Source organism: Electrona antarctica (assembly GCF_951216825.1).
Source record: "Electrona antarctica genome assembly, chromosome: 9".
Classification (NCBI taxonomy): domain Eukaryota; kingdom Metazoa; phylum Chordata; class Actinopteri; order Myctophiformes; family Myctophidae; genus Electrona; species Electrona antarctica.
The window spans coordinates 36,430,844-36,450,439 of NC_136790.1; the positions used below are offsets into that span (position 1 = coordinate 36,430,844).

Here is a 19,596-nt window from a genome sequence, read left to right on the forward strand (position 1 = left end):
TCTACTTGTGCGTTGAGGGCTTGTAGATTGGCTATTTTCTCTGAATGTTCTCCCCAGAACAAGGATGTTAGGGTTAAAGCGATATGTTCTATGTTGTCCAGGGAGAAGTACCAGGTGAGGGAGTGGCGGAGGATTCGGGACTTGGACAGGGTTCTTTTGGGCTACCAGCCGGTCCCACAGGCTCTCACTCTGGTGTTTGACGACTGGAGCGGACCGGACCTCCTGTGTCACCTGACCATGGACCACTTCAACCAGGAGACGGAAGCAACAGGAGGAGGTGCAGCAGCAGGAGGTGCAGGTGCAGTGGGAGGAGGTGCGGTCGGGGAGGTGCAGTGGTGCATCCTGGTACCAGGAGCAGAGAGCAGGGAGAGACTCCTCTCTCTCCTGGCGCGCCAGTGGGAGGCTCTCTGCAGTCGAGAACTGCCCGTGGAACTCACCGGCTGATTGGCCCAACTCACAGGCCGGGCAAACGGTATGATTGGTTGGCTGGAGTCTACTGATGATGTGAACTCTGCATCTAATGGACAGACAGACAGACAGACAGACAGACAGACAGACAGACAGACAGACAGACAGACAGACAGACAGTGTTTTTTTATACATTAATAATTGAACATGGATATGATGTTGAACAGTGCCACAGAGTCCTGAAAATTTGACTTCCTGTTTACGTTGTTTCTGGGTTCTTAACGGCTTCTCAGTGCACATGTGCACACACACACACACACACACACACACACACACACACACACACACACAGCAGCTTGTAACAATCTGCTTTATTTAACATATTTTTTGTGTTCCTTTTTGAATGAAGATTATCTTTGACAAAGATTAAAATAATGTCATTATTGTTATTATAATTATTGTTTTAGTATTATTATTATTTTAATGGTTTTACATTTCAGAGCTAATTGTTTATTGTTTATACTGTATATCGCTGTTGGGTAGAAACCTTGTATCTCAATCCTACTATTGATGAACAAAATCTATGTCCATCAGTGTGTCACTGTGTCCGACTGACTTCAAACTCTGTGCAAGCGTCATGGGAGATCTCGTTGTCCAGAACCTGGTTGTCCAGAACCGTCAATCCAACCGGTACGCTCATATATTGGCTGACCACCTTCAAACGTGGGTCACCGAGGACCAGAGACAGATATGCACCGAGTGGAAAGTGAGTCGGATCATCAGCTTTCCCAAAAATCCCCAATCCTGATATCATCAATATGACATCATAGTACTGACTTCATAGACTGGCCTGGACTCTATATTTGTGCATGCATGACACAGAACTCCTCTATATATGGGTATAAAAGGGACACAGACAGGTGAGGTACAGAGATCTCCACATATGGGCATAAAAAAGGGACACAGACAGACAGTCGGACACAGAGGTCACTCCGACATCAGGTACAACCGGGTGTGGCATGCATTTCCAATATGCATTGTTCCCGAGTAGACAGGTCCCAACGGGCACCGGTGTAGTATTTCAAATTGTTATGTTTTTTGTAAATTAAATGTATTACTTTTTCACAAAGTGTTGCACAAAAGTAGTGAAAATAGCAGATCTATAGGTTTTTTTTAATGTAAATATTGAAGCAATGAAAAGTATTAACAGGACTAAATAATTACAACAGTGGGTCCATTGGAACACAGGTTCTTTTTTTCAATTTCCTGAAAAGTAATGGTTTTTGACATGCAAGGTTTCCACCCGACAGCGACGATATTGATTATCTCCCTGACATTGGTCATTGACTGAGTTTATAGATCCGTGGGCGGTAAATCCTGGCAGTTCCTTGTTGACAGTATGTCAGTCTATGTATTCAAATAAAGTGATATCACACACACACACACACACACACACACACACACACACACACACACACACACACACACACACACACACACACTCACACACACTGTTGCTGGTGGTTGTATAAAACCGTTACTTTTCAGGAAATGGAAAAAAGACCCTGTGTTCAATTGGATACTTTTTTGACTTTATTTACAGTTTGCAAACAGTACAGCAAGTACAATTACGCAAGCAATGCTAAGTAAAGGGATAAAACAAAAAAGCCTTTTTCCATTGTGGTCCTATGTATTAATCAATTCATAATCTACAATGTAGTTATTATTTTAAGCTCTTGTTAATAGAGTACTTTTAATTTGTTAAAGAAAACGGAGTTAACTTTAAACATTGCCTCCTTATTTTCGGCATAATATTATACAGAAGGATTTTCTTTTAGAATGGCAGTAATTTATGAGAACAGTTTCTGCTCCACAGCGACAATATATATGATGGTTATTTTCATAATGATATAATGTTTCAATTATTATTATTTCCTATTTATTGTTTTTAACCTATCGCATCACTTGACCAAATGCAAGGTGACCAATAACAGCCAGTGCTGTATTGAGTTGTCTAAACGAAACTATTGTTTTATCTGCTTGACGACTTCCTTCTGCTTCAATGTGGAAACATAAGATGCAGTATTAAGGAACAACCTTTAATAAATATGTTTTAAAAAAACAAACTATCATACATGTGTTTTTTTGTTTTTGTTTCTCGTTTGATTTTTTTACTTTTACACAGCAACTTTACTCTTCATTAACATTACAGTTCACACTTTTACACGACGTCTTCCTTCAGATGTAAGAAAAACCACATACCAGTTTTGCCTGGTGGAGAAATGACCTGCCAAAATCCACATACATACAGTATCCACATACACACATCCCATTGTTTAGACAAACCCCCAACAATTAACCAATTCAAGTCTGCTTCAGGTAGATTGTAAAAAAAAAAGAAAACTTCACAAATTGTGAAAATGAAACAAAGACATAACAAAAAAATAATGTATATTTCACAGATAAGAATACATTTAAACAAGCAATCATTTCAAATGAATAGAATAGATATATTAATATTATAACGATTATTATTATTACTTCTATCCGCACCTCCCCCCGCCACGTTGTTTCCATCTGATTGGTCAAAAGTCGAAGAAGAGGCGGGACAACAGAGACATTATTACATTATTGTTAGGGAGGGATGGAGGGGGCTATGGAGACAGTAACCAGGCCAGGCCAGGCCATCTATATCTAAGGCTCTGGGATTATCCGAGCAACGATATTGCTCGTCCTCGCCCGATGGAGTAGGTCCTACTCCATCGGGCGAGGACGAGCAATATCTATGAGGTAATGAGGACGAGGGTGTCGCTCGCCGAAAAGAGCAGTTGTTCTGTTGTAGATGTGCGCCTGTGCAGTCTGCGCGGTCTGCAGTCAGTCAGTGAAGGATACTTGGTTGGAAGGGTACCTACCTACCTACATAATGGTACGGTCCCAGCTCCGCCCACCATGGATCCAGGAACAGAAACAGTGGAATCCATCCTGATATTCTAATGTACGTGTCATTCTATGGTCATTCATGCCATCTACACATAGGATATTGTACACACACTGTGACTCAACTCACTGTAAGTACTACTATATAATACCACTACTGATGCATAATAATAACGATATACTTCATTTAATAGTGGCTGTTATGCCTTGAAAGTGTACTCTGTAAGAAATAATTACTGTGTAAACTGTTCTGTTAAAGGAGGTACTGTGTGTCTGTTAAAAGTATGTGTTAATAATATCACTCACTGTGTTGTTGTCATTATGACTACACAAATCTGTTACTGCCTGGTTTAAGCCAATCACTGCCAGTGTTAGCTGTTGTTAGCCTCAGTGAGCTAGAATGTCAAATTGTCAATGAACTGTGGAAAGTTCAAGCACACGAACGTACGGTGACACCAATTGGAAGTCCGTGTTGGAAAGTGATGTACAGACCGAGAGCCTCACGTAGAGACACCATATAAAATAATATGACCATACGTCAATACTTCTCATAGTTCTTATAGTGCATGACTGTTGGAGGCTATAGCTGGAAGATGCTAACAGTAGCATGCATGCAGCTGTCATTCAATGACCGAATCGTTTTGTTTACTTCTGAATCGGTTCAAATTCTTGCACTGTTGTTGTAACTGTTGGTTTGATACGAATCACCCACTAGCAGGATAGTATTGCATTAATTCATTCATTCATTCATTCATTCATTCATGTCAGGCTGCAGGTCATAATATGAGAAGTGATTGTTGTCAGGAATGCAGTCCTACTGGATCAGGTTTAGGTCTTCAGGCCAGCTCAAACTATACATAAATTGCCAAATTGTCAAATAAATAAACTCAGCAAAACTTAATGTTGGTCAATTATTTCTCCACTTTAATAAATTAGTATTGTATTTTATATCATTTTAATTGTTGATTAGTCACATTCATTTTAATTGTTGATTAGTCACCTTTACAATGAAGTACAGCTTGTAAAGACCAGGCATTCGTGGAATGACCAACACTGCAAATCAATTTAGAATAATTAGTTTTTGTGTCGATCTGTTGATTTGTAAGAAATCTTGTATTATTATATATATTATATTATATATTATTTGTATTACATGAACAGGATGATAAGGATTGGTTCTAACTTTCAGTATTTTTAAATATTTTGGTTATTAATAATTGCCCTGCCCTACCTCATTGTTATGTACCAAGTGACGCACAGAGCGGGCATAAGGTGCTGATTGACTGGGTGGGTGCGTATTGTCTTGGTCTATTGAGATGTAGTTGTGTGACATAACCAAAGCCATTGCTGAGAGGTTGGGTGTGGACTCAGACCAGACTTATCCTGGTTAGTGATGGATAATAGATAAAAAAGATTAGATTAACAAAACATTTCTTTCAGTCATGAGATCAGAACTCTGGATAATGCAGGATAAATAGATTCTTTACATTTGTGTCTCCTTTAGTTGTTGGGGTATTTGTCAGGAAGACCTGGACTGTTCTCTGACTTAAACCCTATATACACTTTGTTGACTGGGATCCCCCAGGACTATTTTTGTGGAATGTTCAGCTATTATGACATTCCCAGAATGGGGATGCAAGGGTTTGAGTGTTTATCCTGTCCCAACTATTATGATCACTGGGGAAGTGCTCCTCTCATGGACACTTCAAGACAGATTGAGCTGGCTGAGGGTACTGGGTATTGCGGAACAGTTGAAAGTTGAAAATACAAACATTTAGATGTCTCAATAATGGATTACTCTGAAAATTGAATAGTTTTCCAATTCCAACTGCCTCAGCACAGCATTATTCAGGACCAAATCTGTCAGTGATGACGTTATGTTTAGTTTTGTAACCTGCAGCTCAACTCCACTGTTTTATATATTCTTTCTGTTGTTAAAAGTCTAATTTAATTGAATTGTGTTGGTTACAATTTGTTGGCATGGTGATTTCAGGACGATGAAGGCTCTGATTCTGGTTGGTGGCTATGGAACCCGGCTCCGCCCCCTCACGCTCAGTGTGCCAAAACCACTGGTGGAATTCTGCAACAAACCAATCCTCCTGCACCAAGTAGAGGCTCTGGTCAAGGTGAGAGACAGAGTCATATGTAAACAAACCATTCCTCCTGCACCAAGTAGAGGCTCTGGTCAAGGTGAGAGACATAGTCATATGTAAACAAACCAATCCTCCTGCACCAAGTAGAGGCTCTGGTCAAGGTGAGAGACAGAGTCATATGTAAACAAACCAATCCTCCTGCACCAAGTAGAGGCTCTGGTCAAGGTGAGAGACAGAGTCATATGTAAACAAACCAATCCTCCTGCACCAAGTAGAGGCTCTGGTCAAGGTGAGAGACAGAGTCATATGTAAACAAACCAATCCTCCTGCACCAAGTAGAGGCTCTGGTCAAGGTGAGAGACAGAGTCATATGTAAACAAACCAATCCTCCTGCACCAAGTAGAGGCTCTGGTCAAGGTGAGAGACAGAGTCATATGTAAACAAACCAATCCTCCTGCACCAAGTAGAGGCTCTGGTCAAGGTGAGAGACAGAGTCATATGTAAACGAACCATTCCTCCTGCACCATGCTGAGGCTCTGGTCAAAATGAGAGATTTCCACAGAGTTATAAAGGATAGAGGGACCCCCCCCCCCCCCCCCCCGCTATTAATTTCAATGGAAGTTGCTCACTGGCGTGAGCAACTTCGAGAACGCTCTACTTCCGCATTTGCCAAACCAAATTTTGGTTGGCAAATGCGGAAGTGCAAACGAGTTCAGGGGCCCGCTAGCAGTTCCAGCTTTCACCAGTACGTCTCGCAGCTTCAACATGGGCAAGCCTTTCTCGGGGCGTGGAGATTTCCAGTGATTCGCTCACCATGCAGTGCTTCCTGTTCAGCCGTCACGTAGTTCTGCCCAATGACAAAAGAGCCAGAGGAACGTCTCTCTTCAGCCAGTCAAACTGTTGATGACTGACTGATTTTTACATTTGTGTGTGTGTGTGTGTGTGTGTGTGTGTGTGTGTGTGTGTGTGTGTGTGTGTGTGTGTAGGCTGGCGTGGACCATGTGATTCTAGCTGTGAGCTACATGTCTGATCTGCTGGAGAGAGAGATGAGAATACAGGAGCAGAGGGTTAGTACAGTATTTCCCACAATGCATCTGACACTCAGAAGAACCACATAAAATGTTTCTTTGTGATGTAAATGATCAAAAAGAGAAGATCTACAAGCTCACAATGTGTCATGCCTGTGGATTGCTATTTTGAAATAGAAATGTAAGTGGTTAATTGTTAGCTGTCCTTGTCGTGCACCGTTACTGTTCATAATAATAATACAATAATTTGTTTCATTTGTAGCTTGGGATTAAAATCTCTCTGTCTCATGAGACGGAGCCACTGGGAACAGGTGAGTCCATCTACCAGTTCCTACTGGACCATAACCCATTAAAACTGGGAAAGCATTTGTGTCATTTTAGATTCTAGCACTGGCTATTACACACAGTAAATGCCCTTTTCACAATAAATGTCCATGTTACCTCTCCACGTACAGAGCAATAGACGATTTTCAACCTACCAGGTCTTCCTCAGCGTTGTCAGGGCCTTTTGAGCTGAAGAGCACCGTGGTTATCATCAGGTCCATCGCTCGCATTCAGCGTTTAATAACACCCACAACGTTCAAACCCACCAACCATTGCTGTGCTCAAATATCCTCATCTATTATTTGTTATTAACACAAATAGCTTAGCTGAAACAAGGATAAACAAGGGCTTCTCATGGTCACGATGACGACTCGGAGTCGGGTCGTAAATCACTGGATTGTCAGACACAGCCAGGAGGATCAAAACTCTTCTAAAAGTTGAACAAAAAACGCTGGGTGTCGGGAGCAATGCTCGGGCACAGGGGAGAGGAGTGCTCCAGTCCGTCTTTACCATAGATATGCATAGCAGACTGGCGCTGCCACTCAAAGTGTGCTCTCCGTGGACATTGAGACTGACCGGACCGTGTGTGTGTTTTTGTCTTTCTCCAGCGGGTCCCCTGGCTCTGGCCAAAGAGTTGTTGGGTGGTGATGACGATGAGCCGTTCTTCGTCCTGAACTCTGATGTCATCTGCGACTTCCCCTTCACAGACCTCCTCGCCTTTCACAGCCGCCACGGCAACGAGGGGACCATAGTGGTGAGAGAGACAGACAGACAGCTCAGGTGGCACATGGTTCAAGTTCTTCAGGTGGCACATGGTTAAAGTTCTTCAGCTGGCACATGGTTAAAGTTCTTCAGCTGGCACATGGTTAAAGTTCTTCAGGTGGCACATGGTTAAAGTTCTTCAGCTGGCACATGGTTAAAGTTCTTCAGGTGGCACATGGTTAAAGTTCTTCAGGTGGCACATGGTTCAAGTTCTTCAGGTGGCACATGGTTAAAGTTCTTCAGGTGGCACATGGTTAAAGTTCTTCAGGTGGAACATGGTTAAAGTTCTTCAGGTGGCACATGGTTAAAGTTCTTCAGGTGGCACATGGTTAAAGTTCTTCAGCTGGCACATGGTTCAAGTTCTTCAGCTGGCACATGGTTAAAGTTCTTCAGCTGGCACATGGTTAAAGTTCTTCAGCTGGCACATGGTTCAAGTTCTTCAGCTGGCACATGGTTAAAGTTCTTCAGCTGGCACATGGTTCAAGTTCTTCAGCTGGCACATGGTTCAAGTTCTTCAGCTGGCACATGGTTAAAGTTCTTCAGCTGGCACATGGTTAAAGTTCTTCAGCTGGCACATGGTTCAAGTTCTTCAGCTGGCACATGGTTAAAGTTCTTCAGCTGGCACATGGTTCAAGTTCTTCAGCTGGCACATGGTTCAAGTTCTTCAGCTGGCACATGGTTAAAGTTCTTCAGCTGGCACATGGTTCAAGTTCTTCAGCTGGCACATGGTTCAAGTTCTTCAGGTGGCACATGGTTAAAGTTCTTCAGGTGGCACATGGTTAAAGTTCTTCAGGTGGCACATGGTTAAAGTTCTTTCCCACCACTGTGGAGACTAGAGACTAATTCCAACACTCACATTTCGGCCTGTTTCGGCATGTTAAAGCAGCACTATTCCCCTTAAACCCCACATTTGAACCCTGTAATCTTTTTTTCTTACTTTTCTTTATAAATTGAATCTTGGTCAAACTTGACCTTTGACACGGTCTAAATGTCTCAATATAATAGTACGAAGACAAAACACAACCATTGTATGCGTTATATTGTATTAATATACTCATATCATACAGATTGGTCAATTTTATTTTATTCATTCAAAAAGTGTCATAGTGAGGCTTTAATGTGAAATTGGTGAGCTGCTGAAATATGTGACCGCCGGCGCCTTGTGGTCTTCACATAACGTCATTGTCCGAACGTAAAATGGGAGTATACTAAGTTTATCCCTGTCAACAAACAAACAAACAAACAGCAGTGATTCACATCTGATATTGGTGTTATGTGAAGTCCACAAGATTGGTCACATATTCCGGCAGGTCACTAATGTCTCCAATTGCTGGAGCAGGTGAGGAGGCAGAAATTTGTATAAATTAATTTATATAGCGCTTTTCTGAACAAAGTTACAAAGTGCTTTGTAAAGCAAAGACTGTCATCTTTATTTGCTTTGTTGTTTGCAGTTTTTTAAATTAAAATATTATAACAGCAATTATTGTTTTTACAACATTAGAGGTGTCATAGGTAAGAAACTCTTAACGTAACGATGTGTATTCAGAAGCGATTTTGAAAGAGATCTGTCACTGCACTAGCCGGTTGGTCTAGTGCTGTTGAGCAGGGAGAGGAATAGCATGTTCCTCCAAACTCCTCACTGTCAGGTGAAAAGAAACAGACTGGTGGCATCACATGCTCGTCTGCTCCCTGCCTAACCAACTAACCAGTAGGGGTCAGCGGTGACATGGGATTACAGTACCTCAATGGGAAACAAGTCCTATCAGGACCTTTTGGGGGTTTTAGACGAAGTGTATGACTGTACTCGTGCCATTTGCATTTCTGTGTTAATTCAATCAATACCTTAAGGAATTGGCATAACGACTAAATTGGGAGAAAAAAAGGAAAGATGATAAGTCTCTGGACGTAAAAACACGATGATGACACACCATTTACCATACGCAAATGTATGTTGTTTAGTTGTAAAAATTAAAACCGGTGCACATCCTCAGGATATCCTTTTAGTGTAGGCAGTGGGTGCTCAGCGATAAAAACTTAAATGCCACCGAAGTGGAAAAAGAGGCACTCCAATGAATGTAAAGGATGCAAGACTGGCTCAGATTAAAAATGTTATCTGTTCTTCGAAAGGCTGAGGCAGAAATGCATAAGCGTTGGCAATACAATGAGAATTTGTATCCGAGCCAGTCTTGCATCCTTTACTTTGGAGTTTGGAGTGTCGCTTTTTCCACTTTGGTATTTGATTTAAGTACAGTATGTGGTTTACAGGTATTTGTTACATATGTTATTTAGATTTGTTGTTTTAATGTGTGTGTGTGTGTGTGTGTCTGTCTGTCTGTCTGTCTGTCTGTCTGTCTGTCTGTCTGTCTGTCTGTCTGTCTGTCTGTAGGTGACACGCGTGGAGGAGCCCTCTAAATACGGTGTTGTGATCTTTGAGACTGACAGCGGCAGAATCCAGCGCTTCGTGGAGAAACCTCAAACCTTTGTCTCAAACAAGATCAACGCTGGAATGTACATCTTCAACACACACATACTGAAACGCATACAGGTATACGTGCATGCAAATCTTTGAATCTATGCCTCTGCCGGGTCCCTGGAACTAAATATTTTGAGATGGGGGGGGGGGGGGTTCAGGTCCTTGACATGAAAAAGTTTGAGAACCACTGATACTGTAGCAACATGTGTTTTTCAGAAAACTGTTAGAAGACATTTGTGGAATGGGTTAAAACTACTAAAATGTAGTAGTTGGCCTATAATATGATTACGTTTTGTTCAGGTCATTGTGTATATTAAGGTCTTATTGTCTCTCTGCAGCTCAGACCAACGTCCATAGAGAAGGAGATCTTCCCTGTCATGGCAGAGGAGGGACAACTGTACGCCATGGAGCTACAAGGTAATGATGCTACAGTACTGCCGCTTACGGCACTAATGCTAATATTCCTCTACCCTTTTGTGCAGCCTTCTCTGGCTTCTGGTTGCAGCCTGCACCCACAAAACGGCTGGTGATGAGACCTACTGTACAGGGGCGTAACTAGACGTCAGAAGGCCCCGACGCAGGCTGGTCCTCCGACAGCAACCCCCCTGCGATCGCAGCCGCCGGTGAAAACAGCCCAAACTGACTGTTTTTTGGCTTAAGTTATAAACAGCGCAGCGGGGATACTGTACAGCAGTTGTGAGGGTACCTGTCACGATTGTGAACAGAGCAGCAGCTGCAGCCTGTGAAAATAAGCCCAAACTGCGTTTTGGTTTATAAACAGCTGAGCGGGGCACTGTACACAGTTTGTTTGTGAACGTACCTGGCTGTCGGGACTCAGGAGAGCCCACTGCACAATCGCTGACTTCCTTCATGTTACCAGAGCTGTTGGGAGGCGGGGCACGTGTGCCTACAGTATGCCTGGTGTGTGGCTGTGTGTGCTAGCATGCTTGTAAGTTGTGAATGTGTAGAGTCATGATGGTTGTAAATGTGTAGAGTTATGGTTGTAGATGTGTTGTGGTTGTAAATGTGTAGATTTATGGCTGTAATTAGAGTTATGGTTGTAAATGTGTAGAGTTATGGATGTAAATGTGTTGTGTCATGGTTGTATGTTGTAAATGTGTGTAGACTCGGTGTCATGGTTGTAAATGTGTGGCGTTCTTGTGTTTGGTTTTTTCAGCTCTCAGTGCTACCAAACGTAAGTGTATGGCCTTAATCATTCTCTGGCCTCACATACAAACCAGCTGCATTAGAGATCCTGGTAGGATAGAAAACCAGCAGTACTAGAGACCAGTAGAGTGTCTATTATTACTATTACAATCCTGCACATACTGATTCATGCTGTGTCTATGTGTGTCCGTACGTGTGCGTAGGTTTCTGGATGGACATTGGTCAGCCTAAAGACTTCCTGACAGGGATGTGTATGTACCTGCAATCGCTACGGCAACATGCACCAGATAAGCTACGCACAGGACCCGGCTTCCTTGGAAACGTGCTGGTTGTGAGTTGGCTGGCTAGTTGGTTAGCTTGTTTGGAAAAATGTGTGGATTTTTACTTTCATCAAATGACAAAAATGCCGTCATTCACCAATCCTATGTTAGAATGGCAGCATTGCATTGGCCCATTAACTGGACAATCACCTCGCCCATTCACACATTGAGCCTTTACGGTTAAATTGGACATTACACCGACTTCACTCAATGGAAGCTGGCACAGTCAAGTCTGGCATTTCAGGTCCCATGAGTTCTGACATTTGTGTTCACGCATACTAAGCACTGGTTAATATGTAGCGATAACTTCCAGGTTACAGTGCATGAGTTTAGTCTCTTTTGTTAATGTCTGTTGGTATGTGTCTCTGTCTCCATCTGTTTGTGTGTCTGTCTGTGTATGTCCCTCTCTGTGTGTGTCTGTCCCTCTTCCTCTGTCTCTCTGTGTGTAGGACCCTACAGCTCAGATAGGACAGAACTGTACGATAGGGCCTAATGTAACGGTCGGAGCAGGCGTGGTTGTGGAGGATGGCGTGAGGATAAAACGATGTACCGTCCTGAAAGCAGCACGCATTCGGTCGCACTCCTGGCTGGAGAGTTGCATTGTGGGATGGAGCTCATGTGTGGGCCAGTGGGTGAGTTCAGAACAAATATGTTTTACTACAACTGTAGCACTGATCATGAATTATCCTTACGTATACCCTGCTACAGTATATACACTACTACTGTACTATTATACTATTGCTGTATATGTCTAAAATCACAACTTGTACTTTGCTGGATTCAAATAAAAAAAAGACCAAAGTAGTAGATCAAGCTTAAAACGTGTCTCTTTACGTTTCAAGCTTGTGGATCTGCTACTTTTGTGCGATGCTATCGTACAGAGGTTTAACAGGTGGTCCGTGAAGGTATTGCATGTGGTCCCTGACCATGCACTTAGTAATGTAGCAAAATGAAGATTTTGTATTTTCTTCCACGGAAAAGTGCACTAAACTCGTGTGCACTGTTCCGTTGAAGTGTGTCAATTCCACAGAAAAGGGTAGTTTAATGGAAGTAAAGGTAAGAGAATGTAATAAGGGTAACCGTAGGATAGGAATAGGTTGATTCTTAGTCAGGATGGTGGTCCCTGGTTCACAATCAGCTGAAAGCCTCTGCTATAATATGATCAAGTAGTGTGTTAATTTATAGCCTGGGATCTAGCCTGATTCACTACGTTCCGTGGATTTTTTTCTCAAAGTGCCAAAAGAAATCCACAGAATATAGTGAATCAGGCTAGATCCCAAGCTAGTTAAGTTACGAAAAAACGTCAAAATATGGAGATGAGGTTTCTGCCCGACAGCGACGATGTATATTCTAGAAGTGGTCCTGCATTGACTGTGTGCTGTTTGTTGCAGGTGCGTATGGAGAACGTAACAGTACTTGGGGAGGATGTGATCGTCAATGACGAGTTGTACCTGAACGGAGCCAACGTTCTGCCTCACAAATCTATCAGTGACTCAGTGCCTGAACCCAGGATCATCATGTAAACACCTCTGACAATCACAGCAGCACAACACTGAAGGAGAATGAAGGACACACAGTAGTCACTAATACTGTAGATAGACTTTTTATGTCGATGGAGAGACAGATACTAGATAGAATCATGGAAGGATGGAAGTGTGTTAGAACAAACTTGTTCTGAGGTGGTTTTCGCAGCGACGGACCAGTGACGATGCCAAGCAAGCTGGACCTTGTTCCTTAACTTCCCATTAAGTAACATAGGTGACAACTACAGTAGGGCTTCTCACCAGTTTTTTCAACAGTAATCCAACCATAAATGCTGCTGTACCACTGAACCACTTAACCACAAAAGAAATTGGGAACCATTCGGATGCCTGGATTAAAGTGGTTAAACAACAGAACAACACGAAAAGGAGGGAGTTTTGGTAAATACAACAGCTGTGAAGTGTGATCACAGGCGCCAGTGTTCTTCTCAAGTAACATACGGCTTCCACTAGTGTTCCATTGCTTTTATTCAACGGCTAAACTGTTAATAATAATGACGCATAAAGTGCTTTTCAAATCATGGTTACTCGTGCTTTACGATGTCAATATAAAATACAGTACACTAAGAACGATTCGGCTTAATTGTTTTTGTATGTAATATGCTGAAGGTTTGAGCTTAAAAACTGATGGTAAGATCATGTACAATAATAAAACAAAACAATAAGCAAAATTATCTAAGAGAGGCCTTGGTATAAAAGTAGGTTTTCAGAATTGATTTAAAAGATGACACTGAGTTTGCAACCAGTCCTGAGGCAGGGTATTCCCAGACTAGTCAAAAGCCTGATCATCACCCATAGTGATGAGACGAGTTTGGGGAACAATCAAGAAAGCCCTGTCTGAGGATCTAAGGACACAGGCTCATACGTTTCCAGAATGTCTAAAATGTAACTTTTACTGGTTGTAAAATCTTAAAATCAATCCAGTGAAGGGAGGCCAGGAGGACTGGTGCTAAGCAACTAGCTATGTGATGTTATGCCAAATAACTGTCCATATCTGTACAACTGCAGAGATCTCTTTGTTTGACCACTCATGTTGGTTTGTAGATGAGTCTGGAAGGACTGTCTGCCTGCCTGTGAGGGTCCTGTTACAGTATGTATTTCTTTTTAGTTATATTTCCTTTCTTTTGCCGTGCTCCCGCACTGTGAAAAGTGCTGAACTTAAGGACCATACCGTTGTCAGTAGATGTCATTGTTTATCGCAACTTCAGTCATATCTTACATAAACTGTTTCCTGTTTGTTTACATTTTGTCCCAATTCCCAAATCATTTCATCATCAAACGTACCTGAATAATTGTGTCAATGTTGGCAAAACACCATCACTTGCAACTGTTTTTCTCCTAAACCTTTCAAATGAGTCCATAGCCTACTTTAGAATGCATTAAAATGCCTAACCGTAACCAAAATAGTTAAGTGCTTCAGAATTCATATAAAAAGGAAATGGAAGTTTTATTTCCACTAACATAACTGTTTTTAAATGTCACACACATGATACACAAACAAAACTTGAAGTAATTTAGTGAACATGTGGCCTTAGTTTGGAAGTAGGCTAAAGGTAGTTATCAAACTGAAATAAAATGCCAGTAATCTTATACGGTTGTTTAGCTATGAACTCACATCTTGTCTAGTATAAGACACTGTCTGTCTGTCTGTCTGTCTGTCTGTCTGTCTCTTCTGTCCAAATGATGCAAACACAAACAGATTATATTTGTTTACGAGAGAATTTAACTGTAGGCAGTATGTAGCTAACATGGTTTCCCACTAGTAGTGAAGCAATAGTTTAGGTGTGTGTGTGTTGAATGAATGGGTAGGCTTTTTGGCATTAATGTTGGTAAATGAACAAACCAGGTCTGTACAAAATTGTAGAACAAATGACTTAAGTTCTTCCTAAATCAAACTAACAGTAGGCCTACTGTATGTTTTTTTTAAGGTCAGAATGTGACTTGTAGTCAGTGGGCAAACATGACAGATCACTGGTGTGGTCCTTTTAAGAAAATGGCTTCAAATTGTTTTGTAATTATCATAAATGTTCAGTGCTTACTGCTAACGTATGGAACCAATTCTAAACCAGTCCAGACCCAAAATATTCAGCACTGTTAGGGAAAAACAATATGATCCACTGTTTGAATGTATTGTTTTATATGAGATGAATATAGTGGATGGAACACACTCAAATGTTCTGTCTCATTTTGCTACAAAACTAATAAAAATAGGGATCAAGACTTTTCAATAAACTATCTTGTGTCACTCTTTACTATAAAGGTATTTTAGACCTTAAAGGACCTATAACATACAATTCAACCTTTTCAATTTATTTTGTGTTTTTGGGGCTCCAATATGTGTGTTTTCGATCCCCACAAATAACCAATTTTGACTTAGGGCTTAGGGATGCACCGAAAGGGAAATTCTTGGCCGAAACCGAATACCGAATATAGGAAACAGTTGGCCGAATATGATTCATTCTGGGTGCCTTCCATGCAATGGCAGAAACACAGGTTGAAATCCGAAACACATACTTAACTAGAAACACATTTAAAAAAAATTGACTGGGTGCCTGCAGCTCGCCAAGTCTGTGCAGCATTTGAGCCACGGACCACCATTTGATGACATTTAGCCTCAGACCCATTTGAGCCACGGACCACCATTTGATGACATTTAGCCTCTCAGACCCATTTGAGCCACAGACCACCATTTGATGACATTGGACCCTGTAACGGTCCATTTGGTTACATATACTCTCAGTTACAGCGCTGTAAAGGTCCATTTGGTTACATGTATATACTCTCAGAGTTACAGAGCTGTAAGGGTCCATTTGGTTCCATGTGTCATATTCTCAGAGTTACAGACCTGTAAGGGTCCATTTGGTTCCATGTGTCATATTCTCAGAGTTACAGAGCTGTAATGGTCATTTGGTTCCATGTGTCACACTCTCAGAGTTACAGAGCTGTAAGGGTCCATTTGGTTACATGTGTTACACTCTCACAGTGACAGACCTGTAAGGGTCCATTTGGTTACATGTGTTACACTCTCACAGTGACAGACCTGTAAGGGTCTATTTGGTTACCCACAGGAATGCGCCCAGGGGGACGGCCCGGTTCCGGCGAGCCGCCCCACGTCCGAAATGGTTGAGAAATGACAGAGTTACGCGTTTCCCCGTTTCTCTCCATTGACTTTCAATGTGTGTGTGTGCGTGCACGTGTGTGCATGTGCGTGCATGTGCATCCGTGTGTGCGTGTGTGAGAGGTGGTCAACTTGACCTTGAATCATTAACAAAGTATCCTTTTCACCTGAGCTAGTCTATGCAAATGCAACCACTATTGAAAGTTAAAAGCACACTGTCCGAACAAATTGCTCTATCGCTAAAAGTCGAATGCGATTTGTTTTCGCTGTGAGTGACCCGAGACATTGAGGTACGCCGTGTGCGATCGTGGTATTGGTACGATAAAAACGTGGTTATAAGAGCGAGTTAAGAATTGTGTTTGTGATGAAAAAATTGCTGACTCATTCAGGCAGTTAACATGGAGTTTTATGACACATTATGATGGTACACCTGTCGCTTTCAGGGCTGTAGTTCACTAATTCACTAATGAAACACTAAACACTAATGAAACACTAACTAAACACTAATGAAACACTAATGAAACACTAACTAAACACTAATGAAACACTAAACACTAATGAAACACTAACTAAACACTAATGAAACACTAATGAAACACTAAACACTAATGAAAAACTAAACACTAATGAAACACTAATGAAACACTAAACTAATGAAACACTAAACACTAATGAAACACTAATGAAACACTAAAAACTAATGAAACACTAAACACTAATGAAACACTAATGAAACACTAAACACTAATGAAACACTAAACACTAATGAAACACTAATGAAACACTAAACACTAATGAAACACTACTGAAACACTAAACACTAATGAAACACTAATGAAACACTAATGAAACACTAAACACTAATGAAACACTAATGAAACACTAAACACTAATGAAACACTAAACACTAACTAAACACTAATGAAACACTAAACACTAATGAAACACTAAACACTAATGAAACACTAAACACTAATGAAACAGTTTAGTGTTCCATTAGTGTTTCATTAGTATTTAGTGTTTCATTAGAAACATTAAACACTAATGAAACACTAAACACTAATGAAACACTAAACACTAATGAAACACTAAACAAACACTAAACACTAATGAAACACTAATGAAACACTAATGAAACCCTAATGAAACACTAAACACTAATGAAACACTAAACACTAATGAAACACTAAACACTAATGAAACACTAATGAAACACTAAACACTAATGATGAAACACTAAACACTAATGAAACACTAATGAAACACTAAACACTAATGAAACACTAAACACTAATGAAACACTAAACACTAATGAAACACTAACTAAACACTAATGAAACACTAATGAAACACTAACTAAACACTAATGAAACACTAAACACTAATGAAACACTAACTAAACACTAATGAAACACTAATGAAACACTAAACACTAATGAAAAACTAAACACTAATGAAACACTAATGAAACACTAAACACTAATGAAACACTAAACACTAATGAAACACTAAACACTAATGAAACACTAATGAAACACTAAACACTAATGAAACACTAAACACTAATGAAACACTAATGAAACACTAAACACTAATGAAACACTACTGAAACACTAAACACTAATGAAACACTAATGAAACACTAAACACTAATGAAACACTAATGAAACACTAAACACTAATGAAACACTAATGAAACACTAAACACTAACTAAACACTAATGAAACACTAAACACTAATGAAACACTAATGAAACACTAAACACTAATGAAACACTAATGAAACACTAAACACTAATGAAACAGTTTAGTGTTCCATTAGTGTTTCATTAGTATTTAGTGTTTCATTAGAAACATTAAACACTAATGAAACACTAAACACTAATGAAACACTAAACACTAATGAAACACTAAACAAACACTAAACACTAATGAAACACTAATGAAACACTAAACACTAATGAAACACTAAACACTAATGAAACCCTAATGAAACACTAAACACTAATGAAACACTAAACACTAATGAAACACTAAACACTAATGAAACACTAAACACTAATGATGAAACACTAAACACTAATGAAACACTAAACACTAATGAAACCCTAATGAAACACTAAACACTAATGAAACACTAAACACTAATGAAACACTAATGAAACACTAAACACTAATGATGAAACACTAAACACTAATGAAACACTAAACACTAATGAAACACTAATGAAACACTAAACACTAATGAAACACTAATGAAACACTAAACACTAATGAAACACTAAACACTAATGAAACACTAATGAAACACTACTGAAACACTAAACACTAATGAAACACTAAACACTAATGAAACATGTGGAACGCCCTACAAACAGTCATTAAGACATGTGAATCCCTTGACTCCTTCAAAACCGCTCTCAAAGGGCACCTACGGACGGCTGCAATTCGAAACTGGCCCCCGTAAGAATCTGAATCCCCCCCCCCCTTTTTCCCCTCACTGTATATGTTTCTTTTCCCTTTTTACCTCTATGATGAATTCCTGTTCTGTTCTTTGACTATATAGAAGTGTCTATTTGTACGTCTCTAAATGTTTTGATGAATTGAACATGGTGGACCCTCTTGTAAACAAGTGTAATGCTTAATTGGGTCGTCCACTCACAGTTAACAGTCTTTTTATTGAGTTTGTGCTTGAAATGTACTGTAATTCTGCAAACTGTTAATAAATATTTCAATCAATCAATCAAAAAGCCTATTTATAAATATCCACACCTAGCAAGATCATCTCGCCCAGCAGAGGGAGCCACAATACATTATATAACAGTGATTCTCAAACATTTTCACCAACTTGATACACATTAGGCCATAGACACCCATTTGATAGGATTTTGTGCCATGGACCCCCATAAGAGGTTATTTTTTTGTTTAGATTATTAATTCTACAACTGTCCATACTGTGGGGGAGATAACTGCCCATTCTGTGGGGATCAACAGTAGTCCTTCTATACTCTTCATGGGATCCAAACATTCAGACACTCAGACACTAATGAAACACTAAACACTAATGAAACACTAAACACTAATGAAACACTAATGAAACACTAAACACTAATGAAACACTAAACACTAATGAAACACTAATGAAACACTAAACACTAATGAAACACTAAACACTAATGAAACACTAATGAAACACTAAACACTAATGAAACACTACTGAAACACTAAACACTAATGAAACACTAATGAAACACTAATGAAACACTAAACACTAATGAAACACTAATGAAACACTAAACACTAATGAAACACTAATGAAACACTAAACACTAACTAAACACTAATGAAACACTAAACACTAATGAAACACTAATGAAACACTAAACACTAATGAAACACTAATGAAACACTAAACACTAATGAAA

General features: G+C 40.2%; 2 protein-coding genes across 5 annotated transcripts in view; both read left to right on the forward strand.

The window, feature by feature from the left end:
• nisch (nischarin) overlaps positions 1-2,522 on the forward strand; it is a 35,801-nt gene extending 33,279 nt beyond the window's left edge. For both annotated transcript variants that reach the window (XM_079509433.1, XM_079509434.1), the window contains one exon: positions 102-2,522. In XM_079509433.1, the coding sequence (XP_079365559.1) occupies positions 102-444 (343 nt within the window). In that variant the 3' untranslated portion in view covers positions 445-2,522. The remainder of the gene's footprint in view (positions 1-101) is intronic.
• Positions 2,523-3,222: 700 nt separating this feature from the next.
• Positions 3,223-15,286, forward strand: LOC306930143 (mannose-1-phosphate guanylyltransferase catalytic subunit beta). Of its 3 annotated transcripts, XR_013790857.1 has the most exons (11): positions 3,223-3,403; positions 5,339-5,471; positions 6,425-6,505; positions 6,729-6,777; positions 7,399-7,544; positions 9,939-10,097; positions 10,364-10,442; positions 11,396-11,523; positions 11,962-12,144; positions 12,904-14,965; positions 15,044-15,286. XR_013790857.1 is itself a non-coding variant. In XM_079510897.1 (10 exons), coding segments are annotated over exons 1-10 (1,092 nt in total). In that variant the 5' UTR covers positions 3,223-3,401; the 3' UTR covers positions 13,036-15,286. The 3 variants fall into 3 exon arrangements, 2 of the variants coding, with proteins under 2 accessions (XP_079367023.1, XP_079367024.1); XM_079510897.1 differs by having other exon boundaries at positions 12,904-15,286; XM_079510898.1 differs by having other exon boundaries at positions 3,225-3,476; positions 12,904-15,286.
• The last annotated feature ends 4,310 nt before the right edge of the window (positions 15,287-19,596 follow it).